The 22,736-nt window shown below is 40.1% G+C and overlaps 2 protein-coding genes across 5 annotated transcripts; one reads left to right on the forward strand and one right to left on the reverse strand.

Moving 5' to 3' along the window:
- Positions 1 to 258: 258 nt before the first annotated feature.
- mars1 (methionyl-tRNA synthetase 1) lies at positions 259 to 17,009 on the forward strand. 2 transcript variants are annotated; one of them, XM_084929497.1, is made up of 22 exons: positions 259 to 514; positions 1,876 to 1,966; positions 2,888 to 2,966; positions 3,255 to 3,386; positions 4,955 to 5,030; positions 5,213 to 5,397; positions 5,731 to 5,840; positions 5,926 to 6,042; positions 6,244 to 6,447; positions 8,175 to 8,376; positions 9,707 to 9,781; positions 10,041 to 10,211; positions 10,684 to 10,779; positions 11,565 to 11,682; positions 11,879 to 12,092; positions 13,511 to 13,642; positions 13,945 to 14,049; positions 14,292 to 14,487; positions 15,093 to 15,164; positions 15,450 to 15,476; positions 15,769 to 15,900; positions 16,417 to 17,009. In XM_084929497.1, exons 1-22 carry the CDS (start codon positions 412 to 414, stop codon positions 16,564 to 16,566), a joined length of 2,787 nt encoding a protein of 928 aa, XP_084785623.1. In that variant the 5' UTR covers positions 259 to 411; the 3' UTR covers positions 16,567 to 17,009. The 2 variants fall into 2 exon arrangements, with proteins under 2 accessions (XP_084785623.1, XP_084785624.1); XM_084929498.1 differs by lacking the exon at positions 15,450 to 15,476.
- A 111-nt stretch (positions 17,010 to 17,120) lies between these two features.
- ddit3 (DNA-damage-inducible transcript 3) lies at positions 17,121 to 21,125 on the reverse strand. 3 transcript variants are annotated; one of them, XM_084929500.1, is made up of 4 exons: positions 20,976 to 21,125; positions 19,613 to 19,674; positions 19,055 to 19,263; positions 17,121 to 18,863 (listed from the first exon to the last, which is right to left on the reverse strand). In XM_084929500.1, the coding sequence occupies exons 3-4, from the start codon at positions 19,208 to 19,210 to the stop codon at positions 18,096 to 18,098; spliced, it is 924 nt and encodes a 307-aa protein (XP_084785626.1). In that variant the 5' UTR covers positions 19,211 to 19,263; positions 19,613 to 19,674; positions 20,976 to 21,125; the 3' UTR covers positions 17,121 to 18,095. The 3 variants fall into 3 exon arrangements, with proteins under 3 accessions (XP_084785626.1, XP_084785625.1, XP_084785627.1); XM_084929499.1 differs by having other exon boundaries at positions 17,121 to 18,866; positions 20,976 to 21,124; XM_084929501.1 differs by lacking the exons at positions 19,613 to 19,674; positions 20,976 to 21,125 and having other exon boundaries at positions 17,121 to 18,895; positions 19,055 to 19,169.
- Between the last annotated feature and the right edge of the window lie 1,611 nt (positions 21,126 to 22,736).

A 22,736-nucleotide genomic window follows, 5' to 3' on the forward strand; every position in this document is an offset into this window, starting at 1 on the left:
CCAATATGATTGTACGCGTAACCAATCAGCTCTGCTGAAAGGTGGCGATGGAAGGCACTCGTTATACTCTGCGGCGTGTTCCGTCAGAGAGCGCACAACACGAACAGTGTACTCCGCCCGGAGATGTTGCTCTATTAAAAAAGCGCAAGCACACCTCGTTACTGCCAAAATGACTGTTTGGGAAAGGGTTTATGGGAGGTGTAGTCAACTAAACAGCGAACTACTGCTTCTCTGAGCGGCGCGTTAAACATCCTAAAACTACATCCCCATCATTTTTAACGGCGCCGACAGTGTTTGCATCAGCGTGGTCAGCACTCACCGGCGAAGTTACTACTGAGCAGCGGCTTGTCTTGTTTAAAAGTGATAAAAAATAACAACCAGTCTTTGGTTTGTGTGGCAACCAACGCACAAATGAATCTGTTCGTAAGTGAAGGCAACCCGCACTGCCTGAAGGCGCTAGCAGCGTTAGAAGCGACGGGAGTGCAGTGCGGCGTCCAGTTTGTCAACCACGATGGTAAGAAAACCTAGTGAGGTTAGCATTCCTCTGTGTAATTACCTGTAATTATAACTAATAACGACAGTGTTTTGGTAAAACATGCTAGCCATTATGCAAGTTTTATGCAGGTCTGAGCTAAACTTATCCTTTAACGATTGTGACTGTGTACTAGCGAACTAGCTGGTTAGCCAGCCTTCTTCTGGTGGCATCTGTCTGTCAGTGTCAGTCACAATGAATGTAGAGAACAATATCTGCGTCTGAGAAGCGGCTAGAATTACCTTTACTGGAAATCACAGTTCGTTTGTCATGTTTTAGGCTTGTTTACTTGTCCAGCTTCATGTCGGGGTGTTTGTTTGTTTTTTAGCCAGTGTGCAGCTACAGCTACAGTCTGTTTGAATTAGCTTACCATTATAAAGTTAGAAGACTGTGTTGTTTTTATTAATAAAGTACATATTTATAAATAAACAGTGTGAGTTTATTCTAGGTATGATTATGTTTTGTAGGATATTTCACAGTCTCGGAATGAGAAAAGCCAACAGGTAGAACACGTTTGGAGAAACATGTTTTTCTTTATTCATTGCTTTATTGTTGCTATGAGACGGACATATTTCACCAAAGCTGACACAAGGCAGACTTAAGTGTGCCAAAATGTGATGTGGCATACATGTCCAGCACTGTTATTCCTGTTTGGTGGGTTTTGGCTACACCCAACAAAGTCACAGTCAGGAATCCAGGAAGCCAACCGAAGCCAAAAAGCCTTTAGCACGGCGAAGTCAGACAGAAAAAGCAGCTGTGGAGTGTACATGTTCTTCCCGTGTCCGTGGGTTCTTTCCTGGTACCTCGACTTCCTTCCACAGTTGAGAGAGGTTTTAGTAGAGTATTTGGGACTCATAGTTCTGACCTATACTTGACAATATTGGTCCTTTGCAAAACTTGCTTAGATTATGTTTAGCAGTAAGTTTTAATTTAGTATTCTGTGAAATAGTTTCTAATAAAATAGTAACAAACTCCAGCTTCATCCTAACCCCAGATGTGTGCTAATCTTGAATCACTGAGATGAATACCAAGAGCCATCTGGCATGTGACCACTCACATATAAACTGTCTTAGAGACAGTGAAAAAAAACACAGTTTAAAAAGCATTTTTATACCAAATTCAAAATGTTGCTCGTTACTTCAGGTGAATGCAATAAAATATAAGTGTCTGCTGTAATAATGCTGTATAAAGAACCACCATTCGTGAGCCACTATTAAAAATCTGTGCTCTGACTGAAACATGTGACTACATTTTCCGCCTAGATTTAATAAACAATATTAATCCAACTAGTCCAGGAGTATAATATTTGTTAAAAGGTTTTGTCTCTTTTTCCATTTTCCCAGAAAGGGTGGTGCCTTTCCTCAGCCGTCCAACATTGCCAGCTTTGGCCCTGCCCAGTGGACAATACCTTTTCAGTTCCAATGCCATCTGCCGGTCAGTAAACTTCACATAGGCCTTTTTGCTTGGCTCTTTATGAGTGGTAGTGTACAGTTAGGTCAATAATTTGCTTGAAAAAGATGCAAAGTTTGTAGTTTGTCTTCTGTACACCCCCACAGTGGATTTTAACTTAAATAAATAAATAAAATAAAGATGGCAACCCAGCTTGACCTTGCCATGAAAATCCGAAGTGCAGACTATCAGCTTCACCTCAACAGGCTTGACAAAATGTTTGGATTAACTGTTTATGATTTGCTGCAACTTTTTAGACTTAAGAATTCATTTTTCTGTTTCTGTCAGCAATCACACCATTAATAAAAATTAGTTCTCCAGATCTGCGGCAGCCACACTGACCCACGCAATAACATTGCCTCGCCATGTCTGACCAATGATGGGGGTATACTTCAGATCACGAGCTGTTCCTTTGCTTCTCTGTACTTTTTTCTTCTAATCATTCTGATGCAAGCTAATCTTTGTTTCATCTCTCCTTTGTTTCCAGAGCTGGTCAAGCTGTTTTAGATGTTTTTGAATCTAATTTTGTCCTTTATGTTCATGAGAGTAACCGGTGTATTGTACCTTGTTGTAAACCATCGGTATTTCCATTTATGAATGCGGCTCTGGATTGTAGACCTTGACAGTGATACACCTACCACCCCAACCTCTTGTGAGGTTGTTTTTCTAGAAGTAATATTGTCATCATGCACTTTAGTTGCCTTTCTGTTTATGTACTGAGTCTAAACCACGAAAACCGTGTTTTTGTCCAATAAAATATCAACCCAACTGTATGTTTGGACTTTATTTCCCAGGTTTTCTTGCTGTCAGCTTTGGTCAGTAGAACCAAAATTATGTTTTTATGCTTTACCCATTTTAGCAGCAAGTATGAAATGTATCTCTTACTGTGTGTTTTGAATCCCTTAGATACCTGTTTGAAGTAAATGGACAAGAATGCAGTGAGCTTTGCGATCAATGGCTGGAATGGGAGGCCACAGTTCTTCAGGTATACTCTACATAAATAAGCAGACCTTTTAGTTTGGTGTTAATCTGCTGTGTTAAAACTATTTTCAGTTCATGCTTTTGTACATTCTCTTGTGCAGAATCCTCTTACTGTACTTCTATAAACCTCATGGAAAAGCGGATATAAACCCATGCTGCTAAATTATTAAAACTCACGCTATCAAAAGAACAATGTACGGAAACAAGCGTTAAGCAGTCCAAGTAATTCTTTAACCTCAGTCACACGTGCTTGGTAAATTGTTATTAATCCTGTTTTGTCCTTTTTGCGCAGCCTGCATTGCAGCAGGCTCTTCACATGGCAGTGCTGCAGGGGAAGAGTTCAGAGGTGTCCAAGGTTCTCCAGGGTCCCATAAACGTCTTGGAACAAAGCTTGAGCAAAAGGAACGCACCTTATTTAACTGGGGTACAGTATGGTCTCCTGTGTATCTTCTTTTGTCAGTGCATGTTTACCTGTTATATACCCCAGTCAGGCATAACATTATGACCACTGGCAGGGGAAGTGAACAACACTGATTATCTTTTCATTGTGGCAGCTGTTAGTAGGTGGGATATATTAGGGAGCAAGTTCACATTTTGTTCTCAAAGTTGATGTCTTCAAAGCAGGAAAAATGCTCTTGTGGGATTTCCTTGTCTGAAGTGGTCAGTAGCTATCAAAAGTGGTCCAAGGAAGGAACAGTAGTGAACCAGCAACAGGGTCATGGGCTGCACAAGCTCACAATATGTGTGGGAAGTGAAACCGGCCCATGTGGTCCAATCCAACAAACAAGCTGCTGGTAGTGCAGATTGCTTAAAAGGTAATGCTGGTTCTGATTGAAAGGTCTCAGAATTGTCAGCATTGTTGCAGACTATGTACACCATTTCATGGAAACGGTATTCCCCAATGACTGTGGCCTCTTTCAGCTGTGGCCTCTTTTCGAGCCTGCTACAAAGAAACGGTGGTTTCCACAGGAATGAGTTTGAGGTGTTGACTTGGCCTCCAGATTCCCCAGATCTCAATCCAATCGAGCATCTGTGGAATGTGCTGCACAAACAAGTCCAACCCAAGGATGTCCTACCTCGCAACTTACACGACCTAAAGGTTTTGTTGCTTACATCTTGGTACCAGTTACCGCAGCACACCTTCAGGGGTCTAAGTGGAGTCTGTGCCTCGATTTGTCAGGGCTGCTTTGGTAGCAAAAGAGAGACCAACACAATATTAGGCAGGAGGTCATAATGCTATGACTGAAAAGTCTATTGTGTGAGTACATTTAGAAAATAAAGAAAACACATTTTCAGGCTTTTTCAATCTACAAAATATATACTTGATAGAAGTCAGTAAGTCAAAAGTTCAAAATATCTCTTTTAAAGTTTATCTGAGCTTGACTGAGCAACTCCATTGGGCCAGATCTGGCTCCTCTGGCAACATTTTTCTATAAAACTAAAGAAAAAGTGCCGTAAGTGCACACAGCAAGGAAGTCTTAGCTGTAGGTGTAGTACTTTTTTAGTGAGATGTAAGCACATAAAAGCTGTAAGTAGTCCCCTTCATGGTTATTCTCTATATAGAAAGTTGCAGGTGCAAAGATGAATCCCAATTCTCATTTGCTTGGGGATTTCAAAACATTGTTAATTCAGAAACAGTATTTAGCAATTGCTTTAACCTCCTAAGACCCGAACTCTTCCACGGCATGCATTTTTAATTTCTCTTTGATATTTGGGCTGATTGGGACCTGATGAATGTAAAAACAAAGAGTTACCAGATTTCTTTTTTACCTAATTTCTGTTTCTAAGAAAAATGAGAGCCACATATGAGGATGTTCATTTAAAATTTCGATAGAACAGTAGCAGTATAATGTCCTCGTAAGTGGATATCAGGCCCTTGTAGAGCAAAATTGAGTATTTTGGTCTAAATAACCCAAAATGTGATGTCCACATATGTGGACGGCAGGTCCTAGGAGGTTAAACTAATGTTGAATTAACTGTGCTGTGTTTCAGGATTCTGTTTCAGCTGCTGATCTTGTTTTGTGGGCCGGATTCTTTCCTGTTTTATCTGATTCTTCACTAACACTGGGTAAATATGAATGCATTTTAAAATCCATTATTATTTGACATGTATTGCTGGCTATTTCCCTTTTGCTTTGCTTTATTTAACTTACTTTTTCATTCAATTTCATCTTTAAATGTTTCATTTCTGATTTCTCTTTTTCACGTATTTTACAAAATTTCACCTTCCATCTCCTGATCTCTTTTCAGGTGAACACAAGTCTTTGAAGGCTTGGTTTGACCGTGTGGCTGCTATGAACGCTTGTCAGTCTGCTGCTCAGAAAGTGCTACAGGGAAAAGGTCTGCAGGGCATGAAAAGCTATATGCAGAAGCAGCCTGCTCCTCAGAGCAGCCAGTGCAGAGAGACACAGCCATGTAATAGCAACTCTGCTGAGGTACCTGCAACAGAATATCATCGAGATAACTATTAGACTGAATGTGTTCTTACTGGGAGGCATAAATTTAGTGCCTTTCTTCCAAACAACACATTAGGTTTCTAGGAAAACTTATCATTGTTGGTTTTCATTAACCTATAGACGCATGCACTTCCACAAACATGGTTTATACTCTTTAAAAGCACAGCATTTTAAAAGTGTCAGTCAGATTTAAGAGCAAATGTTAGAACACATATTTAGGGGAAGTCAGTGAATGTGTGGATAGCAGATGATGCTATAATAGCGGAGAATATGTCGTGGATAATGATTGTCTTTGTTTCCTGGTTTGATTAGGAAGAAGGAGGTGAGCGTGTTGTTTCAGAGGAGGAGATGGAAGCAGCTGCTCTCACTTGGAGTAAGGGTTTGAACACTTGCCCTCCAGCTACAAAAAAGCAACACCCCATGTAAGTTATTAATGGCACCATCATTTCACACACATGTATACAGTTAAGGCCAGCTAAAATTTAGTTCTGTTTTTTTCCCCACTAGTTTGCCTCAGGAGGGCAAGCGAAATGTCCTGGTGACCAGCGCCTTGCCCTATGTCAACAATGTTCCTCACCTGGGTAACATTATTGGCTGTGTCCTCAGTGCTGATGTCTTCTCCAGGTAGGAATTACATTTTGTAATCTGTTGAAAAAACAATCATTGTTCCTTTCAGCAAATGCAAACTTTACAAACAGTACCTGAATACACAGATATTCTTGTAGATGTGTAGTGGAAAGGCCTGTGTATACTTGTTCTATGTTTTTTCACTCATCATCTTTGAGTCATAACTCTTCCACACCTTACTCCATCTGCTTCTCCTAGGTATGGCCACCTACGAGGCTGGAATATGTTGTTTGTGTGTGGCACAGATGAGTATGGCACTGCTACAGAGAACAAGGCCAGAGAGGAGGGCCTGACACCCCAACAGATCTGTGACAAGTACCATGCTGTTCACTCCAGCATCTACAAATGGTTCCAGATTGACTTCGACTATTTTGGCAGAACCACCACCGAGAAGCAGACAGAGTAAGTGAGAGGGCCTGTCCAAGGACATGGGTGAGAACAAATGAGTCTATTATTAAATTGGTACTTTAAGACAAGGTTGTTCTTTCAAGAAACACAGGTATCTTTAAACAGAGAAGCCAGCAGAATATAAGATCATGTTTTTTTGACCAGAGTCCTGACATAGGCTGGATGTGGGTCTGATGAATGAAAACATTAGTGTTTCCATATACCACAAAATTATCTAACATCGGATTAGTATAATCTTGCCCTAGATACCAGTAGTGAAAGTCTAACCATAAATTAACCATAAACCATAAACTGTACTTCTCTTAATCTCAGAGATTATACAGCATGGCTTTTAAATGTAGGTTACTAATGCCTGCTTCCCAAGGCTTTACTGAATTCTGTAATTAGAAATGTCTGTAAAGGGTGGAAATATGCGTTGACCTGGTGACTCATGAATCAAAGGTTCTGCAGAGGGACTAAGTTCAAGTCCACCCCAGACCATTTCCTCCATTCGCCCTCTGTCCCTCTGTCTAGTCTCCTAAGTGCACTAACAACACAAATTGTTTCTTTTTTCTGTGTGTTTAAATAATACACAGAAATGCTGAGTTGTATATTATTTTGCCAAAAGCATTTGCTCACCCATCCAAATCATTGAACTCAAGTGTTTCCGAACACTTTCATGGCCACAGGTGTGTAAAACTCATCAGCTGGTCGTGCAGACTGCTGCTAGAAACATTTGTGAAAGGATGGGTGGTGATTTTATTTTAAATTTTTTTTTGACAGTTTTTCTAAGTTAATTGCTGTGTAATCAGAAACCGGTTGTATGTAATTGCCAGCTCGATTAGATTCAACTGGAGACTGGTAGCAGACTGACTCCATCTTATGGCAACATTTGGGAGGCTTAAAACGTTTTGTAGCAAAAGCATTACCAAAGAAAGATCACTTCAACTTTGTATCTATTGGATAACACAGATATTGACAAAGTTTAACTCTGAGGAGATAAATTGCAGTTAAAATGGATAAAATTCACAGTAAGTGTTATTCCAGTACTCAGCATAATGCAAAATGTCCACAATTTCAGTAATATCACGTTATGGTAACATCGTATCGTAAGATCTCTGAGTCACACCTCTGAGGCATGGCCTTTTCTTCACGAAAGATTAGTCCTAAATTCTAGTTATTGCACACTGACAAGGACTACAAAGATAAAAACTCTTGTTTTGGGACCTTAGCTTTGATAAAGTACAACATAAAAGACATCAAGCACCATGCACCAGTGCAGTGTGCTTTGAGAAATAAACAGCCCACAGATTAAAGGCTTTTGACTTGATCCATTGAAAGGAGGTTAGGCCTCAGATTTTACATTTACCAGCCCACAGCTGAATTGTCGTTTTTTGGGGGGGTTTTGTTGTTTGTTTGATTTTTTTTGTTGTTGTTTTGATTATTTTTTTTGCTTCATATTTTTCTTATCACTCAGTAGTACCAACCAACCATCTTCTCTTGATTTTTTTTCTTATGTATTTTTTTTTCCCTGGCCATATTTGCTGAGAAAGTTTACATCCATTTCTAACCAACATAAAAGAGCAGCATTGATCCATGCTGGCAAAAAAACTCCCCAAACTGTGATCAGGCTTTAATAAATGATCTCAAGATAAGACCGTATCGCTGTATCTAACACAGGTCATTGTCTATAATCCAAAAGAAACTTTTTTAACCACCTTGTTCCTCTGTTAATCTTTCAGGATAGCTCAAGATATTTTCTGGCGACTTCATGAGCGTGGTTTCCTAATAGAAGACACAGTGGAGCAGCTACGCTGTGAAAACTGTCAGCGATTCCTGGCTGACCGCTTTGTAGAAGGTATCTGTCCACACTGCAGTTACCCTGAAGCTCGTGGTGACCAGTGTGACAAGTGTGGGCGACTCATCAATGCTGTGGACCTCAGGGTGAGTGTGGAAGAGCAGCCTGTACGTCTCATATCATTGTAGAGGGCATAACTATTGATGACTATAGAGAGAATTGTGGTGGAAGAAAGTTCTTGACAACTCACACATAATTACTATGTTTTTGTTTCTGGTAGTGTTTGTGTGTGTGGGATTCTGTCTGTGAACATGAAAGCTTGAAAATCTTTGACTGTGGTCTAAGAAGGCTTTGTAGGGGAGTGGGGTCATGTTAGCAAACGTTCACTACGTTTTTTCTAGGTTTTCAATTATTTATTTGTCAAAAACTGACAACAAAAAGATTTTTCTGTGGAACATAACTTCAAATTATTCGTGGTAAAATTCGCCTATTCGCAGATTTTTTTTAAAAAAAATTTTCTTTGTAGAGCACATCTAAAACATTTGTGAATTATTTTCACTTTATTCTTATGACTAAATACATTTTTTATGATTTTTGTAAGTGATAGTTTAAGTCATATTTGGTGTTTCAATTATTAAAATAGGTAGTTATAAGTGTTTTTAGAGGGGGTCTCAAGTATTTGCGGATTTCAGCTATTAGCAGACGTTTGTGAATACTGGGGATCGACTGTATGAGGACTCTAAATATCACAATACTTTGGACCTCTGATCTCTTCTTAAAGGTCAAAGAAAGTCAAACTTTCATAAACTGTCTTTTGTCTTTAAAACTATTTAAAAATTCTACTGCCTTTGTTCATATTGGCAACATTTGGAAATGATACTGGTATATGGGCATTATATATGTCATCAATCTTACAACACCTAAGAAGCCTCACAGTTATATTTATATGTATACATTTTTGCAAATACTTTAACAGACTGATATAGTAATTTTTGTCATTTTATAGTCAGAGTTTGGATTCATTTGAATAACTTTTAGCGCTAAGGATTTGTGTGATATTGTGTTGGGAACTAAAAATATGATATAATGATGTAAACTGTTTCTGGTTTTCTTTTGTTTTTACTCATTGCTAATATGAAAATATAAATATTAATGGAAAAATAATCTCTTAGTACTTCGGGAATGTACTTGGAGATTATAGTACCCTTTCTAAAATATGCCAGTATGCATCACTTGTATTTCTGGGCTTTTTAGATTGCCGCTGGAGAACGCATATTATGCCTCTGTTACAATATTTATTTTCCCCTGTGGTAGAAAACTGTGAATCTAGAAGACTTTCTAGAGTTGTTAATGTACTGCTGCATTCTCACTCTTAAAATTATTTTTGTAAAATTTATTTGGTAAATTCAGAGTAAAAATTCTTGTCAAATGTTGCTACAATCAATGATTATCGGTGTTGGCCATGATTTCTTCCAGGAACCTCAATGTAAGGTCTGTAGGCAGACTCCAGTCATCCGCTCCTCTAAGCATCTTTTCCTGGACCTGCCAAAGGTATGTTTTTCACACTTCATTGAATGCCCTGAGCCATCCATTCTCAGTTCATACGGTGCTTCTTTGGTCACAGGGATGGAGGCAAAGTAATCCAGTTTAGTAAGTTTAAGGTATCATTGAAAGACAGCTTGTGGAAAGCAGTTATCCCTGCGGTAATGTTATTATATAAACAGCTTTAGTCTTTCAAAAGCTGTGCTTTAGAGTTAAGACACTGGGTGTATTTTGTCAGCATTTTCATTCTCCTCTTTCTCCTGTGCAGCTGGAAAGTCAGTTGGAGCAGTGGCTGGAGAAGTCAACCAGCACAGGAGATTGGACAGCAAATGCCAAACAGATCACTCGCTCCTGGCTAAGAGATGGACTCAAACCTCGCTGCATCACCAGAGACCTGCAGTGGGGAACACCAGTACCTCACGCTGACTTTAAAGAGAAGGTCTGCTTTTATTTAAAAGGAAATGGTTACATCACAGATCTCGTTTTCTTGATCTTTAGTTTGGTATTTCTGCAGACTTTAAAAATATGCTTAATCCAATCAATTTTTTCTCTTTGACTTCATATCTAAAGTCATGTTTTTAACAACTAAAATGACTTTGTGCTTCATAACCTCGTCACAAAAGCTGCAGTGACTGAAATATAATACACAATATCAATATGTAATATCAGATTTTTTATGTTTGGCTTATCAAAACATATTAATAACTTTTAGCACACACTTCTGGAACTTTTTTTTTCTTGCACACTAATACTCCAAGCATGCCATTTCTGATCAGGTCTCTGTGCATCCTTAGAATTCATTCTTTCATATATTTTTTTTCTATTTTTCCTTTTGTCATCATTATTAGTTTCTGTAACAAAACATAAAATTTGGACTCTTATCATTTGGTACTCGCTTTCTGTCTTTGTAGGTGTTCTATGTGTGGTTTGATGCCCCCATTGGTTATCTGTCCATTACGGCCAACTACACCAGCGAATGGGAAAAGTGGTGGAAGAATCCCCATCAGGTACCACCCCCCTAGCCCAGACCCCAACAAATGTCAAAATTCATGAGCCGTAGAGAGTACTGATGCACAAGCTTGGCACAGATTTTTGTCCCCTTTTCCACAGTGAATGGATCTAATACCTGTTTTTACTCCCCCATCTGGTCTTTTTCATTAGAACGTGGTGTATTTCCTAGCTCCATATAACTCTGATGTGCAACAGAGAAAGACATTAGCGTTTAGTTTTACTCCCACGGCTATAATTTGTACACAAGAGATTGTGGTGAAGGATATATACGGCTGATCAAGATTTGCCCTATGAGATGTAATGCACAACATGTTCAGTCTTAATATAGTTTTCTAGATCATTTTTATTTAAGGATCGCTCTTTGTGTTCTAGTTTTGTTTTTGTTTTTTTTTAAAGAGGAACCATTTAACATTTATTTTAACCTTACACACAGTTAATTACATATCTAGTACAAGCGTCAAACAGGAAGCAAGTACTCTTTAGTTAGCTTCTTCATTTACATGTCTGCTCAATGGACCTAAAATCTGATAGCTAATCAAAGTCAGGCATTTGCTCACATAAGCATCACTATCTTCTTCACTCACTGGCTCATCTCTCCATCTAAAACTCCGGGATTGATCCCCTTTTATGAGTGTGTGATGCTCTGTATTTGCAGAAGGAGAGAGAGAGAGGCAGAGAGGGGGGTTGGGGATAGCAGATAAGTCCTCTTTGAACTGGATGATCTCATGATGATCTAATATGATGTCACCCTCACAGTGCACTGTATTTTCTTTGCCACCAGGTGGAGCTGTACAACTTCATGGCCAAAGACAATGTGCCTTTTCACAGTGTGGTGTTCCCCTGCTCTCTACTGGGAGCCCAGGACAACTACACTCTTGTCAACCACCTCATTGCCACAGGTAAGCACTTATTGTAACTGACCGATTTCGCCGGCTGATTAAGTATTTGTGTGATTTTGGCTTTCTCAGCAGATGCTTGAAGTTGTTATAAAAACACATGAATGAAACATGGGTGCAGTGTTACTGGATGGGTAATTATGAGTTTTGGTCAAAGCTTTGGGTTTTGACAGTAACCTGTGCTGTAACTTTCACTCAGAATATTTGAATTATGAGGACACAAAGTTCTCCAAGAGCCGCGGTGTGGGTGTGTTTGGAGACATGGCGAAGGACACCGGTATCCCTTCTGATGTGTGGAGATTCTACCTCCTGTATGTGCGTCCAGAGGGACAGGATTCAGCTTTCTCCTGGGCAGACATGGCTCTGAAGAACAACTCTGAACTGCTCAACAACCTGGGCAATTTCATCAACAGGTTGGTAAAAGCCAATATGTTTTAAAGGGACTTCCTGCTCTTTTTTTTTTTTTTTTTTTATGTTTTACAAATAAAATTTACTTTAGACAAATTTAAGAATCTGAAAATGGTCAGTAAACGTAACAAACTCGAACTAGTCTCATGTTAAGTTATTACATACAAATACTTGTTTTTCTGGGGGGGTTTTTAAGCTGTCTCTTATAACGTTATTAGTTCATTTCAACCACTAGCGATATAAAAAATGGGGCAGTCTACATCCTCAAGTTGCTCACAGTCTCTGCCGAAGTTTCACTCAGAAAGTAAATATGCAATAAAACTGTCATCCAGACCAATTAACAACGAACTTTTCAGATTGTTGTACTTTAACTGTTACAAGAGATTCACCCTAGTTTTCCAAATTTGTTTGGGATGGCGTAATTTAGCCCCAATTACATCGCCTCAAATGATTTTTAAAAGATCAGGGTTAAATCCCACATCAAAGATTTTTCTCAGCAGCTTTTTTTTCCCAAAGTACCTTGATCTTCAAAATTGGTCTCGGGCAGCAATGCTGATCCCTAATTGGTTCAAAAATATCTTGTAGATTGCAACCAGCCTAAGGTGTTGGAGGAGTAAGTGTTCTGCTTCAGAAAAGAAGTTCTGTCCTTGCCTGGATCCAATCCCTGAATCACAACATCATTAGTGACAGTGGGTCCATCTTAGACACACATACAGATTTATAGAAGACTTTGTACCATGTAAATGCTGTTTATTAAAAATATTTTGATGACAATTAACAAACAAATATGGCTAAATGCCCATATTTACTAGCAAAAATGCTGCTGTAGACTCACTCAATTTACCAGTAATAATATTGTTCTTTATTCCCCCTGAATGAAAACCCTTAGGGAATGTCAGTTTCACTAATTAGAAGGCTAAAACAAACAAAAGGACACACAAAGTTTCTGTTCACACATCAGAATCTCAGTTCATTGTAAATTTGACATTCTTGTCAAAGCATTTTGGTCTCGCAGACCTTCCTCAGAGGCTAAGAGATGTGTAAAATATAGAACAGTGTGTTGCATCAGCCATGACAAAAACTTTCTCACCACGAACATCCTCCTGATGCGCACATAAGACTCATATCAAAAATGACATGTTCCAGACACAGCTACAGTTTAGAAGCAAACAAGGAACTGAGAAGCGACTCCACACAGTGCACTGTTGTGTTGGTTTAAATAAGGAGAGCATTGCAATTACATATGGCAACAAAATCTATAATTTATAAACAATTAGCAAGTCTAGCAACCTGCCCTTCCCTCGTTTTGCTCTCGCACCCCCTCCCCGATTCTCTCGTTTCGTCTCTCTTCGTTCCAGCATTTTTCTCTGACCCCTGTTGTTTATCTGCTTTGTAAAAAGCCTCCTCTCGCTTTCTTCTCCAGAGCCGGCATGTTTGTCACCAAGTTCTTTGAGGGCTGTGTGCCTGTGATGGAGCTACAGGAGGAAGATAAGAAGCTTCTGGCTCTGGTGAGCTGGGAGCTGCAGCAGTACATCCAGCTCATGGACAAAATCAAGTAAGAATCACATAGCAGTGACAAGCAACAGCAGTGGGGTGATGTTAGCATTTAGACAGAAACATGCCAGCTTAATTAAAATGACCTTTTTAGAGCTGCTGTTGTCTTGAATTTGTTTTACACAGTGATTTAAAACTCAAAAATGTACAAATAAATTATCAAATAATTTTCTGAATTACTAGTTAGATTGTCAATTATATCACAAGCTGAAACTTTATGTGAGTAGACTGGGCCTCGAGTATTGATGAAAATCGTCCTGCTGTCATTGTCGCGCTCTTAATGATCGATATGATATGTCACAGAATCCGCGATGCGCTGAAACACATCCTGAATATCTCTCGTCACGGCAATCAGTACATTCAGGTCAATGAACCCTGGAAGAAGATCAAGGGAGGAGATTCAGAAAGGTGAGGCCTGGGCCTGGATTTGTGTTACATTTTATTAGTCGCAAATTTTTATTTTATATTAAAACAGAGACGGGAAAATTACTTTTTTTAATAGTAAACATCTCTGTTTAGAGGAGAAATTAATTTGATTTATCTCAGACAAAATGTCTTAAATTGAATTTGTTGTAGAAAAAAGGTATTTAAGATCTAATTTCTGTCCATTTTGACCTATAGATTTCGACTTACTTATCCCCTGTTTGCAGGCAGCGTGCAGGCACGGTGACTGGTGTGTCTGTGAATATTGCGTGCTTGCTGTCGGTGATGCTCTCCCCGTATATGCCAGCGGTCAGCCAAACAATCAGGGATCAACTCAACGCCCCTCCATCTTGCATCAACACCATGTTAGAAGGCAATGGCACCTTTGTATGTTCCCTGAGTGCAGGCCACCGGATTGGCGCGGTGAGTACAACCGCGACACGTATTACACACAGGTTGTACATGTGTAGACACAGGAACGTATCTGTTAATGCTGGGTGATACAATGAGGATGCAACAGTGTGTCAACTGAGCAGAACAATAGAATAATAAAGAATAATAGCCTAGGCTGTGTTTGGAGGCCTCAGCCTTCGAGCAAGCAGCAAGTTTCTCTCAGGCCACTTGTCCCTTCAGGTATAATTGTGGTGATCTGTTTATGCCTACCGAGGCTCAAGTCCAACACTACTGCTATAATGATTTGCAGTCGTTGTCCTCGGATAAGTATCTGGACGCTACGTCAATCGTATGTTAAAGCTTACATGTACACAAATATTCTCATTTGTTTGAAGTGTAACGCTATTCACCGTGTGGTGGTCAGCATCACGGAAACGCTGCAGATTTCTCATACATAGTTATGTACTTACTTACTTGAATAATCCTCTTTGTTCACAGATGAGCACAGAGCCTCCAGGTTAAATTTTCAGATATACTGTCCTTAGGCTGGATCGACGATTGCAAACTTTTGAAAATTCCTGCATATATTTTAAATTTTTACCTTTTTATTGCCTCTGCCAACTCGTTTTTCCCAGGTCAGTCCGTTATTCCAGAAACTGGAGGCGGATCAGATTGAAGCTTTGAAGAAGAAATTTGGTGGACAGCAGGTATTTGATGTTTATGGTACCTAATGGTCTGTGCATGAGTTCATTCGGGTCTCGTAGTAATATAGGTTCACCATATTAATGAATAATGAAATAAGAAAGAATTGATAATCTATATCTGTTCACTGGTATCTGTGAGACTGTCATAAAAAATAATTTGTACTTAATTGAGCTGCCCGCTTTTTAAAACACGATATAGCGCAAAAATACCGCAAATGTTTAAATTATGTATTAAGCATCAGTCATATAGATAAAAAATAATCCCTTTCTAAACCCTCTTGCCTCTAGCCTGAAGACGAACCACCTAAGAAGAAGGTATTGAGTGGTATTTGTTTGTGAAGAGTCAAGTCCACAGTAGTTCTGGAGTGTCAGCGCTCATTTACCGCATGCCTTCACTAACACTAGCTGCTAATTTAACATCCTCAAATTTTGTATTTTTACTCATCATCTCGTGTCTCCTGTGATTCATTGTCCATTCATTGACTCATACGATCCCACTTGCATTTTGAGTGATGAGTAGTGTTGTTTGAAATGAAGTAATTACTGTGTAGAAATAATCCTCAAAATGCCTTCGATTCAAACATCTTCTCTCCGTTTCCACCTTCAGACAACAGTTCGTAACGCTGCCAGCGCTCAGTCTGCTGCTGTGCCAGCTCCTGCTGTAGCTGTTGAGGTGGGGACGGTGAACCAAGTGGACCCGGAGAAAGCCAAGCAGCTCACCCAGGCTGTGGCGGAGCAGGTGAGAGCGCCGGCCGCCTTAAATACGCTGCTGATCTAGGAAAAGCCAATGCGGTTCTTCCATGTTAACCGGCATTGTAATCAGTATTTTTGAATAATTTGAAATAAAAATTGAATGTAGCGTTTTATTCTTAATTCGTTTTTTTGATAACTGGATAACAAAGCGTACTGTATTTTCCGCAAAAGAACAAAAAACGTCTAACATTCTGGAAGTAACGCACATACAACAAACATTTGTTGCACGCGCTGAATTTATCCGTTAAGTATAAAATCTACTATTTCTTTTTTGAAAATTATTTTGTAATTTGTAGATTTCTAAAAAAAAATTGTAATAGAATTTTTTTTTTCAAATATTACAAGATACTTTCAGTCACGATTGTTGCTGTCAAATATTTGGAAATTCGTTTAGGGCGACGTCCTTCTGCAGACAAAAACGCACATTTGCACAACTACAAATCGTTGCTTTTGTGATTTCATTCTGAAATTCTCAACAACTGTTTAATTTTACTCATCACAGGGGGAGAAGGTCCGAGCACTCAAAGCCCAGAAAGCAGAGAAGGCCGTGATCACAGCAGAGGTGACCAAACTGTTGGACCTTAAGAAACAGCTAGCCCTGGCTGAGGGGAAGAACCCTGAGCCTGCACCTCAAAAGGGCAAGAAGAAGTGAAATTTAAAAAGGGAAAGAGAAAAGGACGGAGGTTAGTCTAAGTATGGGTCGAGGTATGATAGTGGAGAACGGGAACAAGATGTACACAGAGAGAGAGAGCAAGATGAGGGTATTAGCTTAAGGCAAAGCCGTGACAGGATCTAAGACAATGTGGTATTGGCACTGAGGACTAATGAAATGCTGGATTGGCCGACGGGGAAATGAAAACCGACAAAGAGAGAGTCAAATGAATACAGCTACAGAATGGAGGGATTTTTTCAAATCCCTACACCAAAAGAAACTGATTTTATACTCTCCCTGTGATAAAGTCAGCATACGATATTAGTGTTGGAAGGTGTGTTGTGCATCTAAAGATGTTTTTATATATATATATATAAATCCTCTGGAAATTTGTTTTGCTACGAATACCATTTTTAGATCCATAAAATAAAATGATTAACTTCAGAAAAAAATGTCTGTACTCTCCACCTTTCTTATTTACCCCCCCCCCCCCACACACACACACACACACACAGCACAGATCCTTAAGACAAATAATCACAGACACAGAAAAATATTCTAGTTTTCTTGTTTATTGCAAATTGGGTGTGTTACAACGCAGGATAAAATGAATGGTATGGTAAAATACATAGATTTAATGCCATCAGTGACAAAAGCCATGCATGCAATATTCTACAATTAACAATTTAAGTGACTACAATGAGAAAATAACAGCGGATATGTTGGTATATTACAGTACAAGCCTTTACAGTACAATTGTATATATTACAGCATTATATAAAAATAGTAAATAAGGGTAGAAGAGCTCTTAATAATTCTACCACAAATTCCCATAATAGAAAAGGTCAGCTTAGAAAGTAGAGCCGGTTCCTACTTGCTTTATCTAAATACACATACACACAAGCCATGGGTTATACAAAAGTAAGAAAATGATGTCTTTTTTTTCCCCTCCCCCCACAAATAAAAAGCATTCTCTCATACTCACACTGCACTGGGCACTTTCAGACTTTTCCTGAGCTCCTAAACTCTCCACAAATTGGGGCAAATAATCTCTGCTAGCCAGATTGCAGCCCTTAAAGTAGGAGTTACAATTTATTGCAAAATGGTGGGAAGATCTATCAGTGAAATGCTCTTTAAATGAAGTTCCTTTCTGTCCTACATGCAACTCAAAATATGGATCTCATTAGGCATTCCTCAAAATGACATTCATTAAAACCTCTGCATGATTTGCACTTAGAGCCGTCTGTTCTCCCTCATACATGCTGTGTCTTTCGAAAAGCCGCAATGCTGTTGCAGCCCCTTTTCTCTCTGTACCCTTTCATGTCTTGACTTTCATCACTTTCCTTCTTCTTGCAATCTTTATCTGTCTTTTACAAGAAACAAAATCCTCACTTATAAAAATTTCTTTGGTTTCCATTCTTCTAAGAGGCATTTCATGACCACCCTGTTACACCTTTCCCCACCACTGCTTGTTCGAATTCTGTAGGACCTGACATATTTTATTCCCGTCTTCCTTCACCACCTCCCTTTCATTTTCTGGTGTTGACTAGTCTCTCGATAAGGGCTCTTCGTGTCCTCTGTACCTCCTCTCCCAGCCTTTCGATTTCTGCTTTAAGACGCTCGTTCTGCTCTGTCAGCTCCTGTACCTTCCTCTCGTTCTCCTGCTCTCTTTCTTTGCGACTCTTTTTGGTAGATGAGTAGGATGAGCGCTGCGAGGAGGAAACAAAAGAGGACAAGGCACCGTTGGCCCTCTCGCTGGTGGTCCTCTTGCGTTTTCCCAAACGGGAGGATGGGTAAACAGAGGGAGAAGACACGGGTGAAGAGGGAGAAGAACAAATTTGAGATGGTGACTGGGAGGCTGAAGAGGAGCAAGATGGCGAATCGGGGACACAAGGCAGTTCCTCCTCGCTGGCTGAGGGAGATGCAGGATGGACATTAGCCTGGTGGTGCTGGTGGTGGTAATAATAGCCACCACTGATCACTGCTCCACTCGCATCCACCATTCCCACTCCTCCATCACTCAGCAACTCGAAGAACTCGGGAGGCAGCAAGTCACTGCCACCTCCTGCCGAGCCATCTCCACTTCTCCCACCCTCAGCCTCCACCTGCCGTTCTTCTGTAACAGCTGGACTCATGCAGGAGGAGGAGGAAGAGGAGGATGACGACGAGTTGTGATGCAGGGTCTGGGTGCTGTGGATCTCCTCTGTGGTCCTCTGGACACCGTCACCCCATGTCTGGCTGCCATCAGTCAGCCACGTCAGAGAGCAACTTTCTAGGACATCCATGAACTCTGGCTCCTTCTGGAAGCACAAAATGTAAACGTCAAAACCTGTCGAGAGTTAAAAGTGCAAGTAAATTAAACGTCGTCTGGCACACGAGTGAAAATTTTCACAAAAATTAAAATAAAAGAAAACAGAAAAAAGGTGCAATGAACAAAGACTCACATTCATCATGGGTATGATACCATTTCATTTTTCAAACTACTGACCTCGGTGCATGTAGGGGCTCGTGCCAGTTTGGCCCCTCCTGTGTCAGAGCCCAGAATATCCTGCAGGTCCTCATACCACGCCTCCAACTCTGCACCATACAACGGCCCCACACCAGGGGGGTACGGCGGGGGCAGGTGTAGCCACTCGGCAGTCATCTCGCCAATCAGTCGCAACGCACAGATACTCGGCCACACAGTTCACACTGGACCTGAGGGGAAGGGGGGGGGGGGGGGGGGGGGTGAAAGGGAAAAGTGCAAAGCAGCTGCAGGTTAGATGACTGACATTGTGTTCAATTTAAAAATAACTGTAATTAGATATGTAGTCTGAGTACACCGGGATTTAGGATGGTCTGTCTCAAAACTGAATAGTATAGTCAGGCTTTGTCTACTCAATAATGAATCAAGTTTAAATAAAACAGAGTAACACAGATAAAAATGCATTATTGCAGCAAAAAAATGAAATCAATTTAGGATGCCGTAATTCCACAATTAAATGGATGGAAAAATAAAAAAGATCACGTCAAAATCTTAAAAGATGGAATGAATGTTAAATATTACCTTTAGAAAGCCTCCTTTAATCAAGTCTGGCAATTTGTTGGAGATAGCTTGTCCCAATAATTCTGCAAAGAAACATACATATTTAGTAGGTTAGTAAGAAAAAGAATAGTGTTTTTTTCCCCCCTTACTGATTGAAATTGCTGAGATTTCAAAATCAAAATAGAGATTTGGCGAACACAGAGCCTGCTGTGAGTGGAAACAAAAAGGTGCCCGAAACGCCACTAGTTTAACTGATGAAATAATAAAGAAGAAGAAAGAAGGCAAAATTCCTGTCACATAATTATTGTAAACAAAGACCAAGGTGCTCTCCACTGCGCCCCCTGCTTTTGACGGTCCTCAAAACACGCCGGAGTCGATAAACAAGTGGTTAAAACGCCGAGGAAACTCAGGAGTCCAGCTCTGACTGTCTGCTCTGCTTACAGTCGTCTTAAAGACCAGTACACAAAAGCCATCACAATGACTGAGTTTTGTCATAAAAAGGTTTTTTAATGTGTAAAGAGAAAAAATAAAATACTTTGACTTAGGCAGTGATATAAAATGTGAGCGGTAAAAAATACAAATAAAGAAACCCTGTTTAGCTTCCTCCTGTTAAACATCAGATGTGAACGCAAACGTACACGCGTTAAAACTGTGGTGACCAAAACGCGTGACATTTTTCCTTTTTAACAGTGTTCTATAATAACATGCGTATATACGTTTTTCCTGTTTTAGTTACACGACCACTGTACGCCAAGACAATTACGTCATGGAAACCCAAGTCCAGCCGGGGGAATGGGCGAAACAAAAGGAAACGTAGAGAGAAAAGAGAAAAGCAAAGAGTGGGATGGGTGGAAAGGAAAAGTAACGAAAACAGCTGCTCATTCAGCGGTGAACGTTTCACCTAAACGGGACTGTCAAAGTGCAAAAAACAAAAATTAAACACGTCCAATTTCATGTCGACAGCTCCACCAATTACTGTCAGACGTTACGGCGCAGTATAGACTCTGTTATAAACGCTCACAATCAATGACAACTAAAATTTAAAGCGGTGCATGCCTTTGGTGCTACATTCGCGGAATTGTGTCGGGGCGTTCGGCACGGTCGGCTGCCAAAACATCGAAACTTCCTCGGCACAAGTCCGTGAGAGCTTGACAACTTGGAAAACGAAGCGGACAACACCTAAAAACAACTCGAATAAAATTATGGTCGATTAAAGCAACTGTTATTCTAAAAATGGCTCTGAAATATCGGCCAAAAAACATGCACAGTGCTTTTTTCGTTTTCCACTACACCGATGGAGCACTCCGAGAGTGTGTGAAGTCGCCGTTAGTTGTTCACTGAAAGATTAAAAACAGCAGAACTGCTAACAGGAACATCCGCTTACCCTTTTTCTTTTATTCGCTCGCCTTCTCGACTGTCTTGAATTCGAATGTAGATATTTTAGTAAAAATTGGTGATAGCTCATGTTAACCATTGTTCAGTCTTGACGGCTGAATGTGATTTTACGGAAACTCCCGGCGGCGTTTATATTGTGGGAGACGCCAACCGAACTATACATGGGAAGGTAATTTCGGCGCAACCTAACCAGAGCGACGAAACCTGACGTTCCCGTAGACCAATAAGAAGAGCAGAGTTAACATCTTTCCCTTGGTGACATCCAATAGAGTGACCCGAAAACAGCCCGGGGCGGGGAAATCTGCGGGTTAGCTGGTTGTTCACACTAGCGTGTATAGTTTGTGCGAGCAGCAATTGTGATGCAGTCATAAGACGGCCAGGACGAATTTGGGGCGTATGGGAGTCACATGAAAGGAATGATGCAATGCTTGGCAACCAATTTCTAGCTGGGGATAACACCAGCAGAATCAGAACATGTTTTATTAAACAGTGTTGGCTCTAACAAAAATCTAAAAATATACATATATGCATGGATCTAATGTCGAAGAATTGTTTGTTTCCGGAACACAAAAGCTGAATCGATTTCCCCCCCTCTGCTAATTGTTTTATCGTGAATTTTTTAAAAAAAATCAGTTTTCTATCCAATCCATTTAGCGCTTACTTGCTCCCGTGACGTGTTCATTTATTGTGTTGCCATCCGCTGCGTTTACCTGACTTTTGATTCCATGTGTTTGTCTAAAGTTTGTCCGTGGCACCGGCAGTCGCCGCACACCTGCCTTGTTTTGGTTTGGGTTTTTTTGTTTTGTTTTGTTTTTTTACCCCCGTGGCATGTCCGAGGGTGACAAAAACCCACCTGCCCCCACCCAGACTAACGTCGAAATAACGCGTTTTTTGGAGGCCATGTGTTAGGTGTTTGTCAGGTAATATTTGCAGCATAGCACACACTTGCACTCTTGCTCGTATTCTCAGCCATTTCATACCGCGCGCTCTGCTGCTGCTGCTGCTGCTCCGCGCGAGATATGAAAACACATGCCCGGCCGGAGGAGCGTCTGTGGCGCGAGCCCGCGGAGCTGGGTGTGATCCAGCTGCAGACTAACGCTCCCCTGTTTTAATCTGGCAATGATGAAATTTATCAGTTCTTTGCTAAAAGAAATTCTGGTTTTGTAGGTATGTTACTTATATATACTTATATAACAAAAACATCTCTCTCTCTCTCTCTCTCTCTCTCTCTCTCTCTCTCTCTCTATATATATATATATATATATATATATATATATATACACACACACACACACACACACACACACAAAATATATTTGTCGCATATATATAGTAAAACATCGGGTGCTTGTTGACATATTTGTGTAACTTGCACTTACAGAACAACATAAGTTCCTGGGGTGTCACTCTTCACATGTAAACAGCCTCTTACAGTATACTGTAAACTTAATAATATGAATATCGTAGCGTTTCACCTCTACCTGGACCTATATAACATATTTTTTAGATATTAATAACACATGAAAGTTGTTTACATAATTTATAAAAGTCTAGTTAAACTCCCACAGACTAAAATACAGATAATAAACCACCTGCATAAATATTTGTTGTGGGGTAAAGTTCAACGAGGTCATCGCCTCAGACGCACGGGGAGCCATGCTTCACCGTCCTGCGGTAGTCACAATGTTGGATCGTCGACATTAAAGAAGGTAAACAACAATAACAACAGCAGTAAAAAAAAAAAAATACA

Source organism: Perissodus microlepis, chromosome 5 (genome assembly GCF_051167445.1).
Source record: "Perissodus microlepis isolate ML-2025 ecotype Zambia chromosome 5, ASM5116744v1, whole genome shotgun sequence".
Lineage (NCBI taxonomy): Eukaryota > Metazoa > Chordata > Actinopteri > Cichliformes > Cichlidae > Perissodus > Perissodus microlepis.

What these genes read in the sequence shown, in the direction of transcription:
- mars1 (XM_084929497.1), top strand. Translation starts at nt 412, where the DNA reads ATGAATCTGTTCGTAAGTGAAGGCAACCCGCACTGCCTGAAGGCGCTA. An exon ending in AGTTCCAATGCCATCTGCCG is followed by an intron (nt 1,967 to 2,887) that starts GTCAGTAAACTT and finishes TGAATCCCTTAG; the next exon opens with ATACCTGTTTGAAGTAAATG. An exon ending in CAGCTCATGGACAAAATCAA is followed by an intron (nt 13,643 to 13,944) that starts GTAAGAATCACA and finishes GATATGTCACAG; the next exon opens with AATCCGCGATGCGCTGAAAC.
- ddit3 (XM_084929499.1), bottom strand. Translation starts at nt 19,210, where the DNA reads ATGACTGCCGAGTGGCTACACCTGCCCCCGCCGTACCCCCCTGGTGTG. An exon ending in GAGCCCCTACATGCACCGAG is followed by an intron (nt 18,867 to 19,054) that starts GTCAGTAGTTTG and finishes TTGTGCTTCCAG; the next exon opens with AAGGAGCCAGAGTTCATGGA.